General features: G+C 43.6%; 1 protein-coding gene across 1 annotated transcript in view; it reads right to left on the bottom strand.

The window, feature by feature from the left end:
- SPRED2 (sprouty related EVH1 domain containing 2) overlaps window positions 1–22,567 on the bottom strand; it is a 59,912-nt gene that overhangs the window by 23,907 nt on the left and 13,438 nt on the right. Inside the window, exons 2-3 of the mRNA XM_069009072.1 lie at window positions 2,743–2,920; window positions 1,251–1,419 (exon numbers count right to left, since the gene is read on the bottom strand). Coding sequence (XP_068865173.1) covers window positions 1,251–1,419; window positions 2,743–2,920 — 347 coding nt within the window. The remainder of the gene's footprint in view (window positions 1–1,250; window positions 1,420–2,742; window positions 2,921–22,567) is intronic.

Below are 22,567 nucleotides of genomic sequence, written 5' to 3'. Positions count from 1 at the left end.
TAGATTTGCTGATTTTGAAGTATCTGAGATACAGCAGAACTTGATTTTAAATACCTCCACTGTAAAATGGATCAAGAAGAGCAAAACAGGAGCTGCCAAGTACTGGCATCTCCAAAATACTACTCAATACAGCTGAGTTATTATCTCCTTGAAACTCTGCACAATCCCATGCCACTTACATAAAACATCAGTTTTATGACTCAGAATGCTTCACAGTTTTAACCAGAAGAAGAAAGTCTGCTTGTAACTTCTCAATGTTAATGGCACAGAAAAAAGCAAATGAATTGAGAAGATCCTTCCTCTAACTGATGAGGTATTTACCAGCAAGGTGCCCTGGGGGATTAATTCTCTCCCAGCATCTACCGTGTTCATGTTAAAGCAAGGACAGACCATCCAGAACATTAGGTTGTCTTATGGAGCTGATGTCCTCAAAAAAATATACATCTATACATACATCTGAGTTAGTATCCTCAGAAAATGTACCATCTGTGTATAAAAATACCCTGGTCACACTGGAAGAGAAGGCAAAAGGTTTTGGATTACTAGGCCTCTGCATAAAATAGTATGGCTAAAAAAAAAAAAAATCAAGAAAAAAATGTATGAAGAATCAAATTTCATTAAAATAACATACAATTGAATTATAGCTGTATTGTGATTGCCTGATTGCAATGAAATGTGAAAAGGAAAAATTTATGACAACTTCAAAGCACAGACAATTCAAACGCATTTTTTACAGAATTAAAAAAACAACACCCCAAAACACAACAAAGTCTTCAAGAACTACCATTCAGCTTAAGAGGATGCAGACAAAACTAATTACTACAAAATAAAACCAAAAACAAACCGAAGTTTTATTCAACTCCAGGCAGGAATTAAATCCTATGGTTTAACAAAGACTCAGTAAGATGAGATTTGACTGCAAATAAAGAGCCTGGGCTGTTTGAATTGCCATCACTAGTGTGAAACCCAAGCCTATCAAAAAAAGCAGTAACAACAAACTCGATAAAAAATGGGGAGAAGTCTGGACAGACAGGATTGAAAAATACTTGAGTGAAACACCTTATCTCCTCTAAGGGATGAGGAAACTCGATTCTTAAAAGCTGGGGCTTGCTCACTGTGGGATAAGGGCCCCAGCTACACTTGGACACATGCACAAGAGACTCTAAGCCCAAGAACTGATTTTAAACACATCCCTGACTCAAACCCCCTGCCCACTCTTCCAAGGGTGGAAGTGTCCACCCCCACGCTACCTTCGATGAGGTCCTCGATGGCTTTCCTCACTCCTCTGTCGAAGGCTCGAGCGTCAGCGGGGCTTTGAAAAGTGAGCCCAAACTTTCTGTTGTCAACTTTCCAGTGGTGGAAGGTGGGGTTTGCCTTCGTGTACACCAGGTCCTTCTTCACAAAGCACTCCAGCACCACCTGGGAGGGCGTGAGCCCCAAAAGAGGAGCAAAGTCACTTTTCCCACCCCAAGGACACAGCCAGCACCGTCTCAGGCTGAACCCAAAAGCAAGCCAAGTCATGCCTCGCATAGGGGAACATCCTTCCCTACCAAATGATGACTAATAAACACCAGACACTGTAATTGTTCTCAAAACCATTGCACATTCATCTTTTGCTTGTGCTTTGAGTAGGTGCTCGTTCCCTACCCCAGGAGCATGTTTTGGACCCAGTGTGGCACAGGTTAAGCTAGCGGGGGGCTCTGGAGGAAGGACAACCTCTTCCCTCAATAATTGTGCTCAACAGAAGTTTTATCCACCAGCAGCAGATTTAGGAGGTGCTGCAACACTCCCCTCACTGTTTTTAAATTGTTCACCCCAGCCAGACACTCATCTCAAGTTCTGCTGTGCCAAAAACCATCTCTAGAGTGATGCTCAGGGACAATAGAATAGCTTGTCATGTCTTACTCCACCTCTCAAAACCATAAGCATGGCTCCCAAATAACGTCAAAAGAATCATCCTAAGCAAAACAGCATTGCCAAAGACAAACCATAATTGAAACAGCTTTAAAACACCAGTCTTTTTGAAAGCAAGATCATTTCTGACTCAAATAAGGTATTTTTTGAGCCTGTGGAGGGAGTGCTGCTTTTAAGCTAACCCATATCTTCACAGGAGTGCATTTCAGAAGAATCAAATATATAAAAACAAGATAACAAACTATAACATTTCAAGTGGCCCCTGGAAATCAGGAAAAGGCTTTATTAATTTGATTTGTGCAGGGATAGAAGAGAGCTCCTTTTTAGATAAACAGCTACCAGGAGAAACCGAGTGTGTCAATTCATAAGAGACAACTTGTCTTCATATTCTCACTCAGCTTGTTCAAACCTTGAACAGCACACAGCATAAATAATTCATGGCCCTTTTAAAAGGCTTGCACTGCATTACTCAGTGCAATGTGACTGGCTTCATGGGCTCTTTACACTTCAATTCACTTCTCACTTACCCCCGCGCTAGGTCTAAGAAAAAAAAAGGAAAAAGCCACAGGCCCTCTTTCATTCAAAGGGGATCTTTGCACGTGGATGTCAAAAATTTACCTGCTCCTTCCAGGTGGCATTACGCCAGCCTAGGTAGCAAAAGATGGCAATTCTAGATGAGGATGGGTTTGTTTTGTCCAATCTGGTATTACTTGCATATGCCGGTTTTTTTTGGTTTTTTTTTTAAAACTTGCACAAGAATACAATAGCAATAGATTTGGGATAATTCTCATTATAAGAACAGACAAAAGTTGAATTAGGGTCTATTACCAGTTTGTCTTTCTGCCTTTCACCATGGATTAGAAATCCACTTCTTCCATTGCCCTCCGGGTACGTGACCTTGCAGACGCCAACTCTACTGAGACCGCCTCCTTCTTGCGGCAACCATCCCCCACTGGAGTCATCTCGGGTCATAACCACAGCTTTGACTCGCACAATATAGCTGTCACTGCAATGGCAACAAAACAAAAACAGAACCTTTTGTGAGCATCACAGTCACATCGCAGTGGTTCTTCTTGAGGGAGGTATTTAGACGGTGCTGTGCTGACCCCAGCCAAGAGTTTCTGCCCAGGATAGAAGTCCACCTCTGTCACGGACGGCCTGGAACACTCAAGCTACCGTAGGAAAGAGACCCACCAAACAGCAAGGAACGAACCTGCTGGGTTTCCAGATGTCAACACAAAGGTCAAACAACCCATGGTCCCTGATACTCTGCCTCATGAAGCTACGTACAGGGACCAAGAGAGCGGGGTGAACCAGGCACCACCCCAAGGCCAACTCCCACTTTGGGACATTAGGTTTCCAAAGTGCTGGAAGAACACATGGAGCTCAAATAACTCATGAACAAAGCGTTTCAAGGTTTCTGTGATCAAATTTGTGAAGCGAGCTTTGGAAGATGATGCTCAAATTCCTCCACATCTGGGACAGTTTTATGGGGGAAACCCCACAAATGTGGCTCCAGCCGGTACCTCAGATGAAAAGAGATGGGAATCAGCTCAGCTCAGGTCATCAGGACCATACCATGTCCCTGAAACAATTTTACCAGCATTTCAAGGGGCTTTGAAAGGCAGAGCGTCATAACCTCACAAGAAACTATTCTGGAAGCACCTAAAATCTGGGGATAATTCAGATGCCCACCACAAGGGCTCAGAAGAGCCCCCACAGTGGGAGACTCCAGGCCTCCTGTACCCTTTCCACAAAGCAGTCACTCCATTATCTGCTGGGGACATCACCAGGGTCATTTGGAAGCATAAAAGCCCCTACAGAACACAAGCAAAAGCCACACACCTTGCATGGAATATGCAACAGATTGCAAGCTAAAATGGGTTGTCCCCAGCACAGAACTGTTGGGAAATACCCAAATTAGCTTTTCTGTCCTCATGCTGATGCTGCATCAGTGCTGCCCATCACGTGCTGGACACTGATTAACACAGAGATGCTGAGGACAGCGCTGACAGCTGTGATGCCCTGGCAGGGAGGTCACCACGGCGCACTTGGATGGCAGCCATGCGCAACCATGGCACTGTCAGCTGCAGAACTGCTGAGGCACCCAAAGGTGCCCACAAAGCTGCTGCAGGACCCTCAAACCTAGGAATATCAACAGGGGTGAGAAAAAGGGATGTGCAAAGAAAAGTGCCCAGGGACTGTCCGTCTCCAGGCTACCAGGTGACCTCCCCAGGAGAAGCAAGATCAACATACAGAGGGCTCCAAGAGGCAGCCTTTCAAAATGACAGGTATCATCCTTTATGGAAAGAAATTCCTTCCTGAGAAAAGCTCTGTATCCAGGTATTTTCCCAGCATCCTGTACAGCATGACAAGCAGTAGTAGCTTTCTTCATCCTGCACCAGGTAGAACTGCCTCATTTTCAGACATTATTTTTGCAGCAATTCAGGTGCTAGATCTTCAGTTCCAAGCTTCCCTCTCTCTAACACGACCAGATTTAGCATCTAAGCAAGCAGCCTCACGGATCCTACCTGAAGGCAGTCTGAGGACAAACCAAGGGAAGCTAGTTTGTCTGGGACCAGCTTATCTCTTCTGCAGCTACACAGATCTCACAAAACACATGCTGCAATTTTCTCTTCACAGCCTTTATTTTATGGATGTGCCAACTTTCTCGCTGGACCTACACAATGACAGCAGTGCACAGATGCTAGAAGTTCATCCCCTGCTGCCTGAGTACTCTGCACTGGCTGATAAAAAGCTTTCCAACATACTCTGATACACGGCCACAGCTGAAACACACAAAGTATTCACAGAACTGAGAAACTATGTTTTTCAGAATATTTTTGCTTGAGTCCTTAAAGCAGCTTCCTGGTACAGTAAACAGGGCAAGTGTGTCCATAAATAGATCGTTACCTTTTTATTTTTTAATGAAAACCCTTTTCTAGATTTTACAGTAGCAACTTTAATCTCCTGACTTCCTGATACTCAGAAATAAGCAAAATACTTCAGCTAATTTCCTACTACGCAAAAATTGAGCTGCTTCCATCCAAGACAGTTTTTGTTTTCTTCTCTGTACCTCTCCCATATGGTCTATAAGGATTAGCAATTAGCAGATGAAGTAAAAAGAAAGCCAACTATACATTTCTGTATCTTTCTACTATTCCCCAAGGATACTTTCTGGACTTATTTTTAGCTCTCTTCTGAAGTCGGAGCCACTCAATACGACCTTCCCTCCCATCCTCCCGCAAAAGTCATCCACAGAAACTGCTGCTTCTCCTTCCACACTTGAAAATTGCCACTGGCATTATAGCTTCCTGCCGGATTTACTATTCACTTTTATGGCAGCAGTTGGAGCCTTTGGCTGTCCCAAAAGTAATGCTGTTTTCAGTTACTTTGCTGCAGAAACTGTCCACTTAAATGAAAATTAAGCAAGTAGCAGCTACTCGGTACTTTGTGACTCCTGCCAGTTATTTACACATTTCTATCACCTCTCAGTTAATTCTCTAGGCTCACAATTACACTTGAGTATTACTGGATACCTATACATTAAACTTAGGTGCCCTGACTATCCCTGCCCATTATAACAACAATCTGGTGGGGCACAGAGCCACGCGGTTTTCCTCTTCATATCCACATCTATCCATGACCTGTGGCCCTTACAAACTCTGCCACTGCACGCTGAGAGAACACCATTTAAACTGTGTTCTTCCCATCCCAAAGAGCAACCTCCTTAAGTTTATTAAGCCAGAAAATCTAGTTTCCACTCCCCTACCATGGCAAGCCGACCTCTGTTCCCCTATTAGACAAGAGCCTTGTCCAGCAGAAGGGTTCACCTTTGGCAGGGCAGGCAGAGCTCTGGCTCCATTAACGTAATCCCTTGGCACGCTTTCCTGCACGATCAAAAGTCACCAGTGACGCTGGGCTCCCTGCAGAGCCCCGTCCCCACTCCTGCTCTGCTCCAGCCACAGGCACGTTTCCCAAAGCACAACCTGTGCCAAGGGACTCGGAAAAAAGAAAGGAAAGGTAGAAGGAAAGGAGGTTGTTAAGGGTTCTTAGGGCTTGACATCTTGGTTTAATCACTGGATTAGGACTCAGAAGCTGCATGTTGAATTTTCAAGCCTACACACAGCTTCCTCCAGTCTTCTATGTCTAAATCCTGCCTGCTGTTTCCATCCACAAGCCTAGAATAGGCAATGCTTCTTTCTCTCATGCCAGTGTTGATAAATACTTGGGAGGTACTCAAATATTTCAGTTCCATATAAGGACCTCGCTTCCTTAGTGTAAAAGCTGTTTATTTTCTTTGCTATTTAATTTTACACGACTGCATCAAGGCTCTGGCTGGTTCCAAGTATTCCAAATCCTGAAGAGCAAAGGAGCGATCTGCAAATCCCATGTGCGTGCCACTGACGAAACGTTGGTGCACTGGAGTAGCAGAATAACCACATTCAAGCCATCCACCTGCATTTTTGGCATGGCAACTGTGCAATTTGACTCTTTCACAAGAAATGGTTAATGAGGTATGTGAAAATATTTGGTCCATTACAACTAGTGAGATACTGATAGCTAAAAATGAAACACTTAGAGAAAACCCCACAGTAGCCTTAGTTCCCCTTGTTTTATTGGATCCTTGAAACTTTTAAGACTGCTCTAATTGTTGGATTTATTTCATGCAAATTATTCTTAATTATGCTCTTAAATGCTATCTTAACCCTACAGATTTGTCTTCAACAGCCTTAAAAGCTTGGGAAGAAAGTATCTGAAGGGATTACCCAGCTGCAATAGCAGGCAGCCAGTATGTTCCAGGGCTGCTCCAGGTTGTCTGCTTGCCCCACCCTGAGTAAAAAAAAAAAAACCAGAAAGAACTTGGGGAGTAAAGGTAGCACCGAAAAGCACGTGTTGTTTTCATTGGAAGGAAAAAGAGAACTCTTTAAAAATTATAGCTCGTGGGTATGCATATATATCTACAAAAGTAGAAAAGAGTGTGTGCATGTGTAAGTGCTCTTCCGGAGGACACAGAATTTTCCTAAACAAGAAGGGACTGAATATTACCTCTGTCATCACTGCACCCTGGTTGCAGTAGCTGTAAGTCCAACTCACAGAGCGTCTGTGTGCCTAAGAGACAGGTGACATTTAAGGCTGATACAACTGCTGCCCCCCAGCATGCACACACGTGGCTGCCATCATCCTGTGCTCTCGGACATGAGCCACATCACCTCCAGCAACACCAGTGGGGGACAAAGCCATGAGCTCCTTGGATGGCCAATGGGGGCTTATGGCTGCAATCCTTCATCCAGGACTAAACACCAAGCAATTCACTCCTTAGTTAAGGCTTTATTTTCACCACTGTCTTCGTAAAAGGAGGGTCAAAGTAGACAACTCCCTTCCACCAGCTTCCTTTTCCACTTTGCTTCCAAAGCAGCAACTGCAAATACCATCCAAGAGGTCTAAAAATCCCAAGGGGGAAAAAAAAAGTAGTCCAACCCACCACATTTACTACTTTTTTTTGAGTCACATGTAGCATCTAAAACACTTCACAGACACCTTCCATAACTCAGTAATGTTTTTCCCTCTAGCCAAGCTACTTGATCAAAATATAAGCTTATAAACTTCCACGCTATTGCTGCCATAAGGCACTTTGGTATTTTCCTCCCTTCCCAACTCTACAGCTTACGAGGCCAGGAGAGATTCAGGTCTCAGAAAAAAAGGTAATTGCATATAATGGGTTTCAACATTATGGATTTCTGTCTTTTAATGCACACATCTACATTCCCAGATCCCAGGTTTCAGGGAAGAGCCAAAAGGACAGCAGGAAGCTGCTAATGGAACAGCAGCAAAAGTCAAGCTGTTCAGCTGAACCAGGCACATAAACACAATTTAAACTATCTAGATCCAAACAAATATAACTTTACGACTACTGGGGCATAATCTGTCTCTGGCTGACCTGGATGTATTTCACAGTGCCAGGTATTTTCCCTGCCCCAGCAGCTCTGACAGCTGGAGTTAAAGCCATCCTATCTGGCCCAGGTGATTGCTGCAGGTTATATTGTAAGGATCCTCTCTGCAGTTCATCCCACAGCCAGAAAGCAGGGACATTTTGGTGGAAGACATGAAAAGCTGCCATTTTTGGAGTCCCACTTCCTTTATCTGTTGGTTGGTTCGTGAACCTTCTAGCAAGGGTGATGTATCTGCAGATGATAACCAGCATTTTCTTCTTCAAATCCTAACTTACCAATTCCTTTGAAAGAAACCTTCTGAGTGCATGCAGCTACAGCAAATTAAGTTGGTATTTCCATACCATTTAGATTTCCAGCAGGTTTGAAACTTTTTCATTAAATATCACCAAGAAAAAAAGACATCTGCGTCTCTCTGGCCAGATCAAATGTTAGAATGGAATCTGAAGAAAACCATGGAAAACCTCCCAAAAGTCTTCCTTGCTCTCACCTCTGTATCATACCAGGAACAAAGAACCACTCTACCTGTAACCCAACTCTTGTATAACCAATTTGCAACCTCTATTTTTCTGCCTTTCAAATCCAGTACCACCAGAATAAAAGGGCATCTGGGAAATTTTAGTTTCCACACAGTCAGAGTAAATACAAACAATTCAGTCTCCACATTTCTTGCTCCAGAGATGCTGGTTGAGTCTAGAGCAGCCCCGAGGGCAAAATGAAGAGGGGTCAGGTCTCCACAGTCAGTGCTCAGCAAGCCTGGGTTTGCTTCCAGCACTGCAGCACATCCAAAAATCCTCCATAGGAAAAACTAATAGCAGTTTTGGTTGGTTTGTTGTTTTTTTTTTTTTTCCAGAAGAAAAAGGACTTCTCAAAAAACCAAGACACCTGCAACAACCCAGCCGCCCGCCTCCACATCTCCCTTAAATGCCGAGGCAGTGAGGAACAAAGGAATCCTTTCACCAAAACGTTTGTTCAACATTTAAGGCTGATTTTATTGAGTTTACGAGAAACAGCTCTATCCTAACTAGCTCAAATGGGATTTCATAATCCCATAATTAGTTCAGGTCCTTCCAGGAAGTACATGAGAATTCATTCCTGAAATACATATATACATATATATATTCAAAAATATATGTATTATGTAGTCCTGCATGGATTAAATAAATTTTTTTTGACCAGCGTAACACCTTTTCCTGTGCCAGACTTGCCCAGTGATCCCCACAAAGTGCTGTATGTGTGGGGAAAACCTCAAGTGAATTGGAAGCAGCTTTTTAGGGAAAAAAGCTGGCTTACAAGCCAGCTGATAGGCAAGCAAAGATTCATTGATGCAGCTCAAGCGCACAGAATTTAAGGTCCCTCCCCAGAAATTAGCTTATTACACAAACAATATTGAATTAAAATGAAAGTCTAATGGCATTGGGGCAGATTAACTTCTGACTTGTGTCTGTATTGAAGCATTTATGTAACATAGTTGAAACTGTGTTAGAGCTACCAAAAGCCACAGCAAATTTTGTTACAAAAAGACCCAAAACAGTATTTTGACTTTTTTTCTGCTAAAAGATAGCCATGACATCACTGGGTCATGCACACTAATGACAAAACTTTTAATGAGCAACCATTCAAGGGAAGCCCTCATAAAAGACTTTCCTTCAAATTTGTTGAATGCAATTTTGCAATAAATGGTTATAGCTGCACATGGTGGCACATCTTGAAAAGTTAAAAGGGACAGCATAATCAATTTGAATAATTTACCCTGCACTTCATGCAGTACAGGCAAGAGTTGCAGCCTCAAGTCCTCCTATTTTCGTGCAAGAGTACAAAATATTAAGATTACAAGGAAGCTAATTAGCACTATCATTTACAGTAATGAGTAATAAATTGTTGTTGCATGACAGATGGTATTTGTTTTATATCACGTGTAAGATAAGCAAAAATCACACTAAAGTTTAGCCAGCCAAAAAGGTAGATTCATAAGATCTGCATCCTGAATTGATTCCTCCCACCTCAAAAAAAAGTCACAACCAAGTTCTGCCCTAATTTTTTTCCGAGCATAAACTGACCATAAGCACTCAATTACTGCTATCCTATGTTAGCTAATAAATAGCAATATTTAGCAAAATAACACCCCAACACACAACCACAGAAACTGCATTCCAGAAAAATGATTATGTCTGCACACAAACATATACAGAGTATTCCTGTAAACTCAAAGTTTACAAAGAAAAGAAAGAAAATCGCTCACCCAAAGGAAGTTGAATTTTCCCCCACTCTCCTCCATTTTGATCAGTGGAGACTACAACTATATTTACCCCTCTGTAAACATCCTCAATGACAAGTATGTTATAACTATGAAGAGTAGATAATATTTTGCAAATATTAAAGAAATAAAATAATTCTGTGACTCAATTCCAGCTGGGTCTGTATCAGAGGAGAGGTGAGGGAGTAAGCCTTTAAATCTAAAGGGTTTTCATCTTTTGCCAGAGAAATAAACATAAAAAAGAAGACATTCTTGGCTATATCAAAACCAGCATGCACATTGTTTTTGCCTTCAACCTCTCTTTAAATCCCCTACTCCATCAAATGTCCATGGAGAGGGACAATAAGGGAAGCAGCTTCCCAGGCAGCATCTATTTTTCCTATTGGTATTTAAAGAAAGGGTGAATGTTGAACCATTAGTTCTGAAAAAAACCTGATATGTAACCATAAATGAAAGGCTGTGTTTCACAGAAGAATTCATACATATTCACTGATAAATCATATGCTGATTTAGACAACATTCAGAAGGGCTGTGGGGGCAGATGGGGGAAGGCGGAGGAAAAAAAACCCCAAGAGTAAAAAATATGGAATCATATGCATCCAGAGCACACTTACCTGCTGGGGGATGCCATTTCCTCTACATGTTAAACCTTTACTGCTCCATTTTACCACCATTGCCACCGCCAGCCTCCCTGCCTGCACTGGTTACCCCGCGTCCCAGCTGGCTGCTGCCGGGCAGGCAAGCCAAGCGGCTTCCCCCCATTCGTGATTCAGTCTCCTTGAGGGATGTGCTGCATTGTGCGGGGTGAGTCATCCCAGAGGTATTCTGCACATTACAGCCCCAGCCGGACCATTACTCATTCGCAATATCCTCCTGGCTCGGAAGAGCACATCGACCAAAGATCCTTGTTTCCCCACCCCGGTTATAGGCTGGGAAAAAAATAAAATAATTATGATACAGCTGCCATAAACTCATGATGGGGGTGTTTAGCAGCAGCTGATGGGGCAAACGTGCTGCCGACAGGCTGCCCCAGCCCAGCAGGCATGTCATCCACACACCCAGGGCTGCAAACAGGTCCAAAGTTGAATGCAGGTGTCATTTCCTCTGGTAGCCTGTCAGCACTTTATTCCCAAAAGCTGCCAACACAGCACTGGGACCAAGGGTCCAAACCACTCAAAAGGCTTGGAGGAAGCACTCAGCCTCCCAATGTGTCTGCCTCCATCACAACTTTTAATGGGGTTTTAAATACTTCCAGTGGGCAACGAGCTGGTATCAGCTATAGATCCTCATACACCCCACCTTTGCTGGCAGCCCACACAACTGAAGTGCCAACAGTGACATCCCTGCACACAAGCTTCGTTTTGGACACTTGGTCTCAAATGCTCCCTTGCTGCTCAGAAACCTTCACAACTGCTGGAACCCCTCACTCAGCCAGGGTGCCATGCATGTCCCCAAAAGTTCTATGATGATCCCCAACGTCTTCTCATTAAAGCAGAAATGTTGCTCAAGAAATGCCTCAGCACCAACAAGAAGAATAAAAATTGTGACACTGGGGCTCTGAAAGCAGCTTCTAAAAATACCTGTCCAGTTTCTGAACTAATCCATGCTGATGATTGAGCATGAGGGCAGAAGAAAGCTGTTTCCAGGCTCAGCTGCTTCTGTCTGCCTCAAACCCAAACGGTTTCAATCCTGATTTGGGACAAAAATCCCTTTTTCCTCAAGGTGGAGAATGGTGACCAAGGTGATGCTGCCTGCAAGCATCCTTTAGAGGACAGCCACATCCCTACTTTATAAACACTGGCAACCTAAAATCACATGTGCTCCTGAAAACTTCATGCTTGGACCATGGAAATATTGAGCTAAGGACCAACAAGGCTTGAACCCAGCTTCAGTGAGCAGGCACCAGGCTGCGTGGAGGATGCTGGGACATCAGAGGTGGTTGGACTAGATGGCCTTTAGAGGTTCCTTCCCATCCAAACTATTTTGATTCCATGACATTCCAAGTCACCAACATTTGTTCACTGCTTCTCTCCAGCACCCAGTGAGCACTTGTGCAGGTGCAGCTGCAGACACCTATTTGCAGCTTGGCTGGATTTTGTCATGACAGTGGAATCAAGCCACAGTCCAAAGCCCTTGATGACCCTGATGCTCAAAGGCAACAAGCAGCATGTCAAATTTGTTACAGTGGTATCAATGGACAGCTGCATTTACTGAATTTCAATAGACAGTATAAAAAGATCATTAATTTGATGGCCAAAGGGCAGTCGGTGTTGGCAGAAGTGCATTTGCAACCAGTGGGTTAACTCATCAGTCAGAGTATCATGCTATGCAAGTAATTAAAAACAATAGGTGGGGGTTTTTTTTAGATTTTAATTGCACATCCCCAGTCCACATCTCATCCTATCCAGATGTGCTGGAATCTGCCACCTCACTTTCCTCTTCAAGCTCTGCAGCAACACTGCTTTTACCTTCAAATGCTTAATGCAGCACCCATCAGCTCAATCCTCATCTGTCTCCAGCAAGAACTCAGCACACAAGTCCAAAGCAACGTCAGCCAGAAAAATTCAAGAAAGCTGTCTGGCACTTTTTGCTGCAAGTCCAGTTTCTAAAGCTTTTCTCCCAAGGGATGGGGGAAGATGAAATTAGCCTCCCTGTGTAAGACAAAACTATCCTTGAATAAGCTGTGTTGTAATAATGTTTTTGAAACAACATCTTGAGCAGTTACATCTCCCCAAAGCTTGCCTGTTCTCTTGCCTTCCTACTGGTCCGCAGACCATCCTGCCACTGGTCCTCCTAAAAACTCAAGGCTCAGCACACAGAGAGACTTGGGACTGTCAGAAGGTTCTTACCAATGAGCAACATTAACAAACAGTTCCAGCATGACAAATTACATAGGAAAGCCATCACACTGTACAGGTACCACAGTCTCGCAGCTGCTGTGGGGCAGCTCTCAGCTCATGGGACTGGGCTGAGCCACCACCTGGGTAACCTCTGCAAAGCTGCTGGTCAGCACAGGGTCAGGGGCAGGTGGGGACAAACACCGCGTGTGAAAATGCAAGATGGAAAAAAGCTCTCTGTTAAAATGTTACAGCATGCTCAGTCCATAGGGATGGAAATACTGCCCTTGCCTTTTGTCTACATCCAGAAGCTGTTGCATCTGTCAAGAAGAAACACCAATTCATTCAGCTGGCTTCAAGCCCTGCTCCCAACAGTTTTCTCCAAAGAGAAGCAGATATCAAGCCACTGGATCAGCATCAACTGAATAACTCACTGGTTGGGTTCTCACCTTTGCACACATTCTTTAACCTTAAGGCTAAGCTAACAAACCTCAGCTCCAAGACTGGCAATGATGCTGCACTTAAAAAAACATTAATATTAAAATAATTGTTATTTTTCCCCTTAAATACTGCCCTGTCCAGTAGATTGCACACCCAACCCTACTAGCTCAATGCTACAGTGAAATATCCTCTAAAGCTTTCTTGCAGTTCCTAGTGTGGATCGAAGAGTGGCCGTGCCAACACATGAACATTTTCCCCACTTCCCAGTAAGAATCATGCTGCTACAGGGTTCTGCTGTTAGAAATCTAAAGTAAACATTGCACCTGGGGAGCCAACAAGGTGGTGGATCTGCCTTTTGCTGCCCGCCAGCCAACTGCAAGCATGGTTCAAAGAGCTGAGACAGTGGCTGGAGCAAGGGGAGCCCATTTTTACTGCAGCTGCTGGAGTACTTGTGGTGAGAAGAATGAAATTCAGTCACCTTGTTAACAGCAGTCATGTCAATGGGCTGAACTTCTGCAGCAAAACATTAACAGAGCGCCCAGGACCAAGCCCTGGCAGTGGTGAACCGGGCAAAAAGATGTCTCTGCACTCATTTCCAGTGCAGTGTGAGGTGTTTGAGTATCTGTAGGCCCAGGTCCATTTTGGGAATACTGAAACTTGTTATGCCTCATCCTCTGGGAACACCAGGCTACCCACCTTCGGTGTAGCATTCAAGATTAACCACAGCAGTACTGACTGAGCACTGCTTGCTGTGCCTTGTAAGAGGTAAAGAAGGTCACTTTTCTCCATTTTTAGTTAAATTTTAAAAAATAACAAAACCCAAAATAGAACAAACAAAAAAACCCCCCAACAAATCAAAATCCCCCCTAAACAAACAACAAACCCAAACAAAAGACTTCATAACCATGGTCAGTGTAGTTTTATGCCCAGCACTTGAGAGACACCCGTTTCACTCATGCTGTCCCTGTTGTCCACAAAGCTTTCTTGAATACCGGGTTTATTAAGCTGTGTTGTAGGGAAGAGCAGGAAGTATGGCTAAAATAGGAAAAGGAGCACAAAAGTAGATCCTTAGGAAGGACTTCAGACATTTTATGATATGCTTTAGGCTGCTGAACATTCCGGGAACACCAAAATGCTTCTCCCTACATATCATGACCATGTTTTCCCTATTTTGAACGTCATTCTCATAGATGAATGGACCTTTGTACATATGTATGACAACAAAAAATGACCCCAGCATAGATGGGTATTCCCAGCCAGGATCTGGGTGGAGGCCATATGGATTTCATTTCCCTGCAGACAGATCAAAGGAAAACGCCAAGAGCGTCTTACTCGACTCCAAATAAACATCCATGACCAGAAAAGAGGTTACACAAATGACATGCACCGAGCTCCTCCACGCCGGAAAAGCCTCATGTGCTTTTCTTCTAATTAAACCCTTCCTCCATGGCTCCTAATTGATACCTGGACAAACAGCTGTAATATACTCCAGGAAATCTAACCCTGTACTTTGCCTTACTTGTGTGACATGGCCTCAATCATCACAGGGCACGCTGCAAACTTTCATTTTCTTGATAGAAAACTGGTTTAAAAAACAAGCTACTGAAAAACCAAGGCCTTGCTCCTCCCTTTTTTTTTTTTGCACTTTAATACTTAGCTCAAAGTAGAGGTACTTAAATGTGAATCTTTTAACCACTGCATCTTTGCTTTCCCCTTCTTTAGGATAAAATTTTTTTACCATGCGAGTACTCTCAGACTAATTATGCACATCCTAAACCAGATATATCATCTTGTGTCTCCTCCAATTTCTTCCCTCTAGATTTCAAATCATCTTTACTGCTCTCTGAGGGCTGGCACTATCTTCTGGAAAGCCCCCACACCACGACTCAATACTCCATGGTAAAACCACCTGCAGACCAAGAGGCAGACACAAGGATATGATAATCTTTATCCACCTACATTCCTAAAATCACTGAAAACTCCCATAAAACTGTGCTGAGCAGCTCCAATTTCATCCTCTCAATCTGATGTTGAGTGTGCTTCCTGTCAGCCAGCTCCCTGTTTTGCTGGGGACTGACTTGAACTAACCCACTTAAGTTTTCAGGATCACTCTGCTTCTCCTGTCAGTGTTAGTAAAACATTATCTTGCCCTTACAATGTACCTTGTCCAGCTCTTCTTTTCAGTGCTCTTGGGAACAAGCTGCTATTTTATAGACTTAAAGGAAGATGGTTAACGCTTATGACTCCACTTACATTTTAGTAATGTGAGAATTATTTTATTGCTCATTTATGACAGTGATCCTCACAATCTGCCTCCTTCGGAGCACAGAAACAACACGAAGCAGGCTTCCCCTCCTGTAAAGGGTACTGCAAGTGTCACCATGCCTGCCCTGGATCAGGACATCCAGCATTAAACTATTTTCATAAGGGCATGCAGTGGTAAGACAAGGGGGAATGGCCTTAAGATGAAAGAAGGCAGGTTTAAGTAAAATATTAAAAATAAATTCTTTATTCAGAAGATGGTGAGGCACTGGCACAGGTTGCCCAGAGAAGCGGTGGATGCCCCATTCCTGAACTGTTCAAGGTCAGGTTGGATGGGGCTTTGAGCAACCTGGTCTACTGGGAAATGTCCCTGCCCATGGCAGGGGCTTTGGAGCAAGATGAGTTTTAAGGTCTGTTCCAAACCAAACCACTCTATGATTCTATGATTCTCTTTCTTAGTTTACTGATTTTATTATTGAAGTCCTATAGCAGGCGGAGATTTCTCACCAGTACCATTCAGTTTCCTCTGGCTAACTGTGCATCTCCTAACCCCTACTTTGTTCTCCCTGCAGCCAGCTTTCCTGTTTACATCTCTGCCGTCGCTTCCCGTGCACAGCCGAAGGGCTTTGGAAAAAGGACAAACAAACAAGCGTTTCCTCAAGATGCCGGCAGTTGCGTGCCTGTGCCTCTCTCCCTACCACTGTCCTTCGCCTGGTCACAACACTGTCACATGCATTTAATGGCTTGCATTTCCTGTGCTCTGCTTTAATAGGCAGAATCTTTTAAATGCTGAAAGATACGGTGGTGCCAAGTGCCCGCTGAATGTATCCCTGGCAAGAGGGATTTTGCTTGCACACAGCAGAAAAATCAATCAGGGGAAACATCTTGGGGTCATCCTCTTTTCTCATTCTAGCAGGTAAGGATGAGTTGTTCAACACACTGCATGTTCATGCTCTCACACCCATTCCTTCCAAAAAGGTTCAGCATAGGGACAGCTGGATTCCCCTGATATATATGAAGGAGATCAAAGACTCCCATGGTCTTTCCTTTTAGCAGCAAAGATGGTGAAGCAGCTTCTCATCCTGTACCCATCAGGGTTTTTGGTACACTCACTATTAGCTGGGAGCTGCCACCTCAAATCTTCTGGATTCATTGGGGAATACCAGAACATCAGACCAAAAAAAACCTGCTAACAGCTTATGCCAGTGTATTAATTTAAATGGCCACAGCACTGCTTAAAAACATAAAAAAATGAACACTGAAGAGAAGCAACATTATCTTCTTGCAAAAGATCTGTGGGAAAAAAGCATCTACCTTTTATCTTTGGGTAAAGCCCAATCTATACTATTGACTTCCAATAAATTATTAAAGTATCTACAAAGGAGGAAGAAGATATACCCTGATTTTTTTTCCCTAACTTCACACTGGTTTTTCTCTGTCTCAAGCTGTGTAACAACCACTCTACGCATGTTCAGCACATGATAATGAAACCGCAAATGTTTATCTCAATCCAAAATGGCTTCATTTTTTTTTCCTCCCCTTAAACTCAGATTTAACCAGGATTTTAACTCCAAGGACAGAAGGTTGACAGGAGGTGCATGCTTACCCTTTGATCCTCCACCTATAAACTTGGGTTTTTTTCCTTAAGGCAGTTTCATCCAGCTACAAGTCTGACTTTAGGATTTATCTGTCTCTGCCACTATGTCCATTAATACCTTGGAGCAAGAGAAATTATAGCAAGGAAGAGCCTTGGTCTGAAGATGGGTTTCTGCTGTAGTTGTGCAAAGGGAGGGCAGCTCCATGCCCAGCACTCCACTGTGATGTTTTGGCTCCCAGACAAGACAGCAGTGGAAGAGCGATGTGTCAAGACTGTCCTGCAAGGCCTTCTTTTCCACTAGGAATTAATATTCAGAGAAAATAGCAATGGCGTTCCAGCCTCCTAAGGGAGAGATGTATGCAGCCACTGCCCAAAAGCAAGGTGAGTACAAACTCTGCTAAACAGTTTGCACCGTGATGGGAAATCACAAGTCGACAAAACGTCTGAAAAAACCCCAAACCCAAACCAAAGAAAACTCCCTTGGGCCTCTCTGATAAAGGGCTATTTCCAGCATTAATCTGAAAGGTGGAGCAAGGACCTGCAAAATCCAGGGATGCCTTTTTATTAATTTTAGCACCATGAGGAGGCTGGTGCCCAACCTGTGCTTCCTCCACCATGGGGACAGCCCTGGGAGCCACCAGGCCGACGCCAGGAGGATGCTGTGGATATCAACACAAGCCAGTGCATTCCGCTGCGGAAACCCGAGGCAGTGCCAGAATGAGCTCTGAGTTAAGGCCCAGCTCCAGCGGATTCAGAGATGGAGTCAGATGACGACAGCTCCATTCAAAACAGAAAGCTGAGGGGGAAAGTCGGTTACTCATCCAAATCCAGTGCTCTCCCCTGGAAATGCATGGATGATGCATAGCATCAATTTTGAGAGGGGAGAAATCACATTTCTCCTGTCTTCACCCTGTCCAGATGTGCTTGGGCTGCAATGAATCCAGGGAGGATATGGGAGTTAAGTCCCCATCCAACACACACACACACAACGTTTTAGGAGGAATATATTTACACATTTAATGCATGTATTTACAAACTGTGTTGGGATTAGCTAAAAGTAACAAAAGTTAGTAGGGTAGCAGCTAAGATTGTCTCCATCCCATTATAACAAGGCAATGCAGCATGTGGATGTGGAAAACAGGCACTTCCCTGTTGACTAATGGCCAACACTCACCTTGCTAAAGGATTAGGTGGAAATCTGTGGCTGTCTCAAGAGAAAGCCTAGGATGTAGCAGCATCCCTCTTCTGGAATTCCAGCTAACACTTGGACAGGAGTCTTCCAGATGCACTCACAACCAAGTAAATGAAGTTTAGCTGAAACAATGCTTCACCAAAACTAACACAGTGACTTCTGGAATTTGGTGCTACTTGGAGATGTCCTAAAGGATGCCATCAATAAAATAATAAAAAAGGTACTTTTAACCCCTGGCAGTGATTCATCTAGATATCTTTTTCTAGAAAAAAGCCTTATTACTGAGGAGAGCATTTCCTATTATTTGCATGAAAATTCAGAGGACAACAAGCAGATACTAATTTGTTAAAAAGACAGATAAACATGTACAGGAAATACTTCTATGAAGGTCCTGATCCTCTGAAGATTAATGATCTACAGTACTGGAGACAAAACCATGACACTGAGGAAACAAGCAAACTATAAAAACAGGAAGAAGTGGAAGTTTATTTTTATAATGTTATTTTGAGGGAATATTTGTTTTTCTGAAGCTTAAGATACCAGCAAAAACCTCCATCTGCAGGTCACACTATTCTCTATACAAAAGCAGCTGCAGTGAGTTTCCTCACCCAGGTCCCCAGAGCTGTCAGATGGGGAGGCCATCCTGCACATTACAGATCTGCTGTTTCCCTAACCAACACCATTGCTCGGCTCTCACCTCATCTAAAGCCATTATGAATTGATGCATGGACAATACTCTGTAGCTGACACCAATAAATCAAGTTATTTTGCTGTTGCATTTCCCCCACAGCCACAGGACTAGGCGTTCCCTCCAGATATGTGTTTTGGTGCATTTACTGTAACAATATTAAGGTAGCACTTGTTGGAAATGAAGGGCTTTGCCACAAACAGAAAAGCTGTTCTGGACTTTCCTGCCTTAAGTTTTTGTTCAAATGAAAATAAAACCAACACTGCTGTGAATGACAAGGATGCAGCTGGGACACGCTGAGGCCAACCACCACTTCTGCACCAACCTGCTGGCGCAACTATTTTCAGACCATCACAAGTCACCAAAGCTGAACAGACCCCATCACTTTGTCTGGAGGCACCAACTTTACTTCTCTCAGAAACATCTTGTGCTTGCTCATGGCAGCACCACAAGGAGCCCTCAGACTCCTGTTATATCATACATAACTGATCTTCCTTAAGTGAGTCAGGCTGAGGCACAGCACTGTCCAGGGGTCTTCTGCTACTAAAGGAGGTGGGGAGAGTAGGAGACAGGGACCCCACATCAATCTGTCTTCACTTAGGATCTTTTTCAAGCAGCTTCTCCACCTTCTTCTTGCACAAGCCTGCAAGAAATTTATATAATTCCCATTGGAACCAATGCTATGCACGTGTACTCAATGCCAACCTAAGAGCAGAATTCAAATCTGTCTGCAGAATTCCCAGAGCACCGAAAGCCATCAATGCAGAAAATAAGTTTAACTTAACCTGAAAAAAAGGTTTAAATATTTATGCTCCTAATATGTCCTCATCCCTTCACTCTTCAGTACCATTTATAGCTGAATTATTTTTGTCCACTGAAAGTCATCCCTTTGAACGAGGGCACTCACTGTTTAGGAAATACAATTAAATTTCCATGTTAGTTAGTGGATGTTAGTTAACTATCAGGTGGGAAATGATCTACATTAAAAATACCATCAATACCATCAGCCCCGCTTTCCACTTGGATTTGACCTCTATCACAACTGCAACAATGATGCAGATGTTATTTGTATGGTTATTGCATACAAATATATAAGTATCTATATACTGGATCAAATATTAAGCAGTTGCTATTTGTCTGACACACACTACACCAAGCCACACGCCTTCTGGTTTTGTATCAAGCAGGACAGTGACTGCCTGTAACAGTATGGTCATCAGTGGGCACCTGCCTTTTGCCAATTCACATTCCCTTTCCACATTCAAATCCTGCTGAGCTGCAGCAAATTCAATAGACCAGTTGTTACCTTTGCTACCTTTTGGGTTTGTTTGCCACACGTGTGCTCGTGTACCAGGGTTTTATGGGACCAAATGTTCTACACCACGTCGTAGCTCTTCCTGTCAAGTACTGGTATTGGTAATTAAACAACTCACATCAGTTACAAGCAGAAATTGTAATAACAACAACAACAGACAGAGCCCACAAGCGCCAGCTTCTAGGAAATCACTGTCGGGAGCACTGTCAAGGTTCATGCTCTCTGGCTAATTAACTACTTGAGGTGGTGTTAAGGAGCTGCACCCATATACAGCGCTTGCCAAGGCTTCCTGCGCTTTGCACCCTGATGTGTCACCCAGAAAAGTCATTTCAACTCTGAAATGACACCCAGATATTCTGACTTCACCCATTCTTTGCTCCAGATGAAGGAATGAGCCACCAAAAACCCCTGTGCAATGTTTCCACAGAAGTACCGAACTCTGGCTCCTGCCATTGAGGCAGATCATCAGGAGAGAGCCAACTAGCAAAATACAACAGTGCTTTGCTCCACTGTCTGCCAATACCCAAGAGACACTTTCAGAAGTCATGGACTGGCTCTTTTCAAGTCCTTTTCTTCAAAGCATATAAAAATAGTATGAAGTAATAGCAAAGCACAATAAAATGAGGGGTGCCTCATCCAGCTTCTGAGCTCTGGCAGCTCTGGTGACAGGACACAGGGCCCAGGACAGTTGTAAGCCAGATGATGCTGAAAGCATTGTTTGTTCTGGGACATCTCATGGCTTCTTCGCTTTGCACACTCCTGGCTGCATGGGGCATTTCTGCCTTATCCATTAAATCAACCAGTGTTTGAGGTCCACCAGTACCTGGCACACCAATGACATCAGAAACAAAAATCACAACAGCAATAAAATTCAAGCAGCTTCAAAAATCTTCATGGCACTTACAGACTCTGGGCTGTCCTGCCAACCAAGTCATGGGGAACAAAGTCCTGCCAAGGTAGTGATGGGGAAGGCTGAGCTCTGGTGCCAGGGACCCCAGATACCTGTCATGCCTAGAATACCAGCTGTTGCCAGTATGGAGGATGGCACAGGCACTATTGCAAAAATCCCACTCCTGGATAGCACCTGGGGCTTCCTCACGACCCTCTGCCAAGCATGTGGCACTGCAAGCTCCAAGAGGCACCTCGTTTGCTCTCCTGAAATGCTGCTGTGGAATAGGCCCAGATGGCTCTGATGAGCCCAGAGATGCTCACACCATCTCCAAATAGCTGGCTTTATTAACTTTAACCTGCATCCATGGGCTGCTGAAGGTGCTACATCCTGTTTAGATTTGTAGGGATAAAATTAAGCTTCTCCTTTGATAGGGAGTAATTTTTGCTCAGCGCCACAACACTTGTTTGGGCAGGCTTTCTATTCACCTGGGGCAAGCATGCTCTTCAAGCTTAATTAGATCACATCCCTAGCTAAAAAACTTAATAGTTAATTGAAACTTCATGCCAACCTATGGTCTGCTCTGCATGTCTCTCATGCCTTGTGTAATGGAAGTCCAAGGGTGGGAGAGCAGCGTGGGGTGGGGAGAAGGTTTAATTTTAGCCAAAAGGAAGAACAGAGTCAGCACACTGCCTAGCTGAAGAAACAAAAATAAAACAAAAATCCACTCTGTTTCATGACATGAGCTGACTAGTATATGCATGACCCATAAGGCAGAGCAGCACTGAATGTCAAGAAGTGTTCACAAAACTAGAGGTACAGCCATGGACAACACAAGCCAAGAGTGCTGTGCTATGCAACGTGGGGACACAGCCTGCACAAGCCTTGGAGCTGCCAACAAGGCACTCCTGACAAAACTAAGGCTTATCCTGCAGAGGGGAAGTCATCACATACAGAAGCAAGGATCTTTTTTAAGCACAGAAGAGGTTAGTATATTTAACATCTTAATTAGCTCATGCATGACAAAGCTACAGTGCTGCAGAAGAAGCTCCTATATTTAAAATGTTCCAAAATAAAATGAATATACAGAGACTGGATTTTAGCCTTTTAGCCATTTCCTTATTTAAGGTTTAGTTTTCAGAATAAGTTAAATATAAAATAGCAAGAACATATACAAGCTGTAAACAAGAACAAACCTTTCAATTTGTCTTTATCCAATTAACT

Source organism: Aphelocoma coerulescens, chromosome 3, assembly GCF_041296385.1.
Source record: "Aphelocoma coerulescens isolate FSJ_1873_10779 chromosome 3, UR_Acoe_1.0, whole genome shotgun sequence".
NCBI classification, from domain to species: domain Eukaryota; kingdom Metazoa; phylum Chordata; class Aves; order Passeriformes; family Corvidae; genus Aphelocoma; species Aphelocoma coerulescens.
Note: the sequence above shows the minus strand (reverse complement) of the source record. Positions and strands in the feature narration are given on the sequence as shown.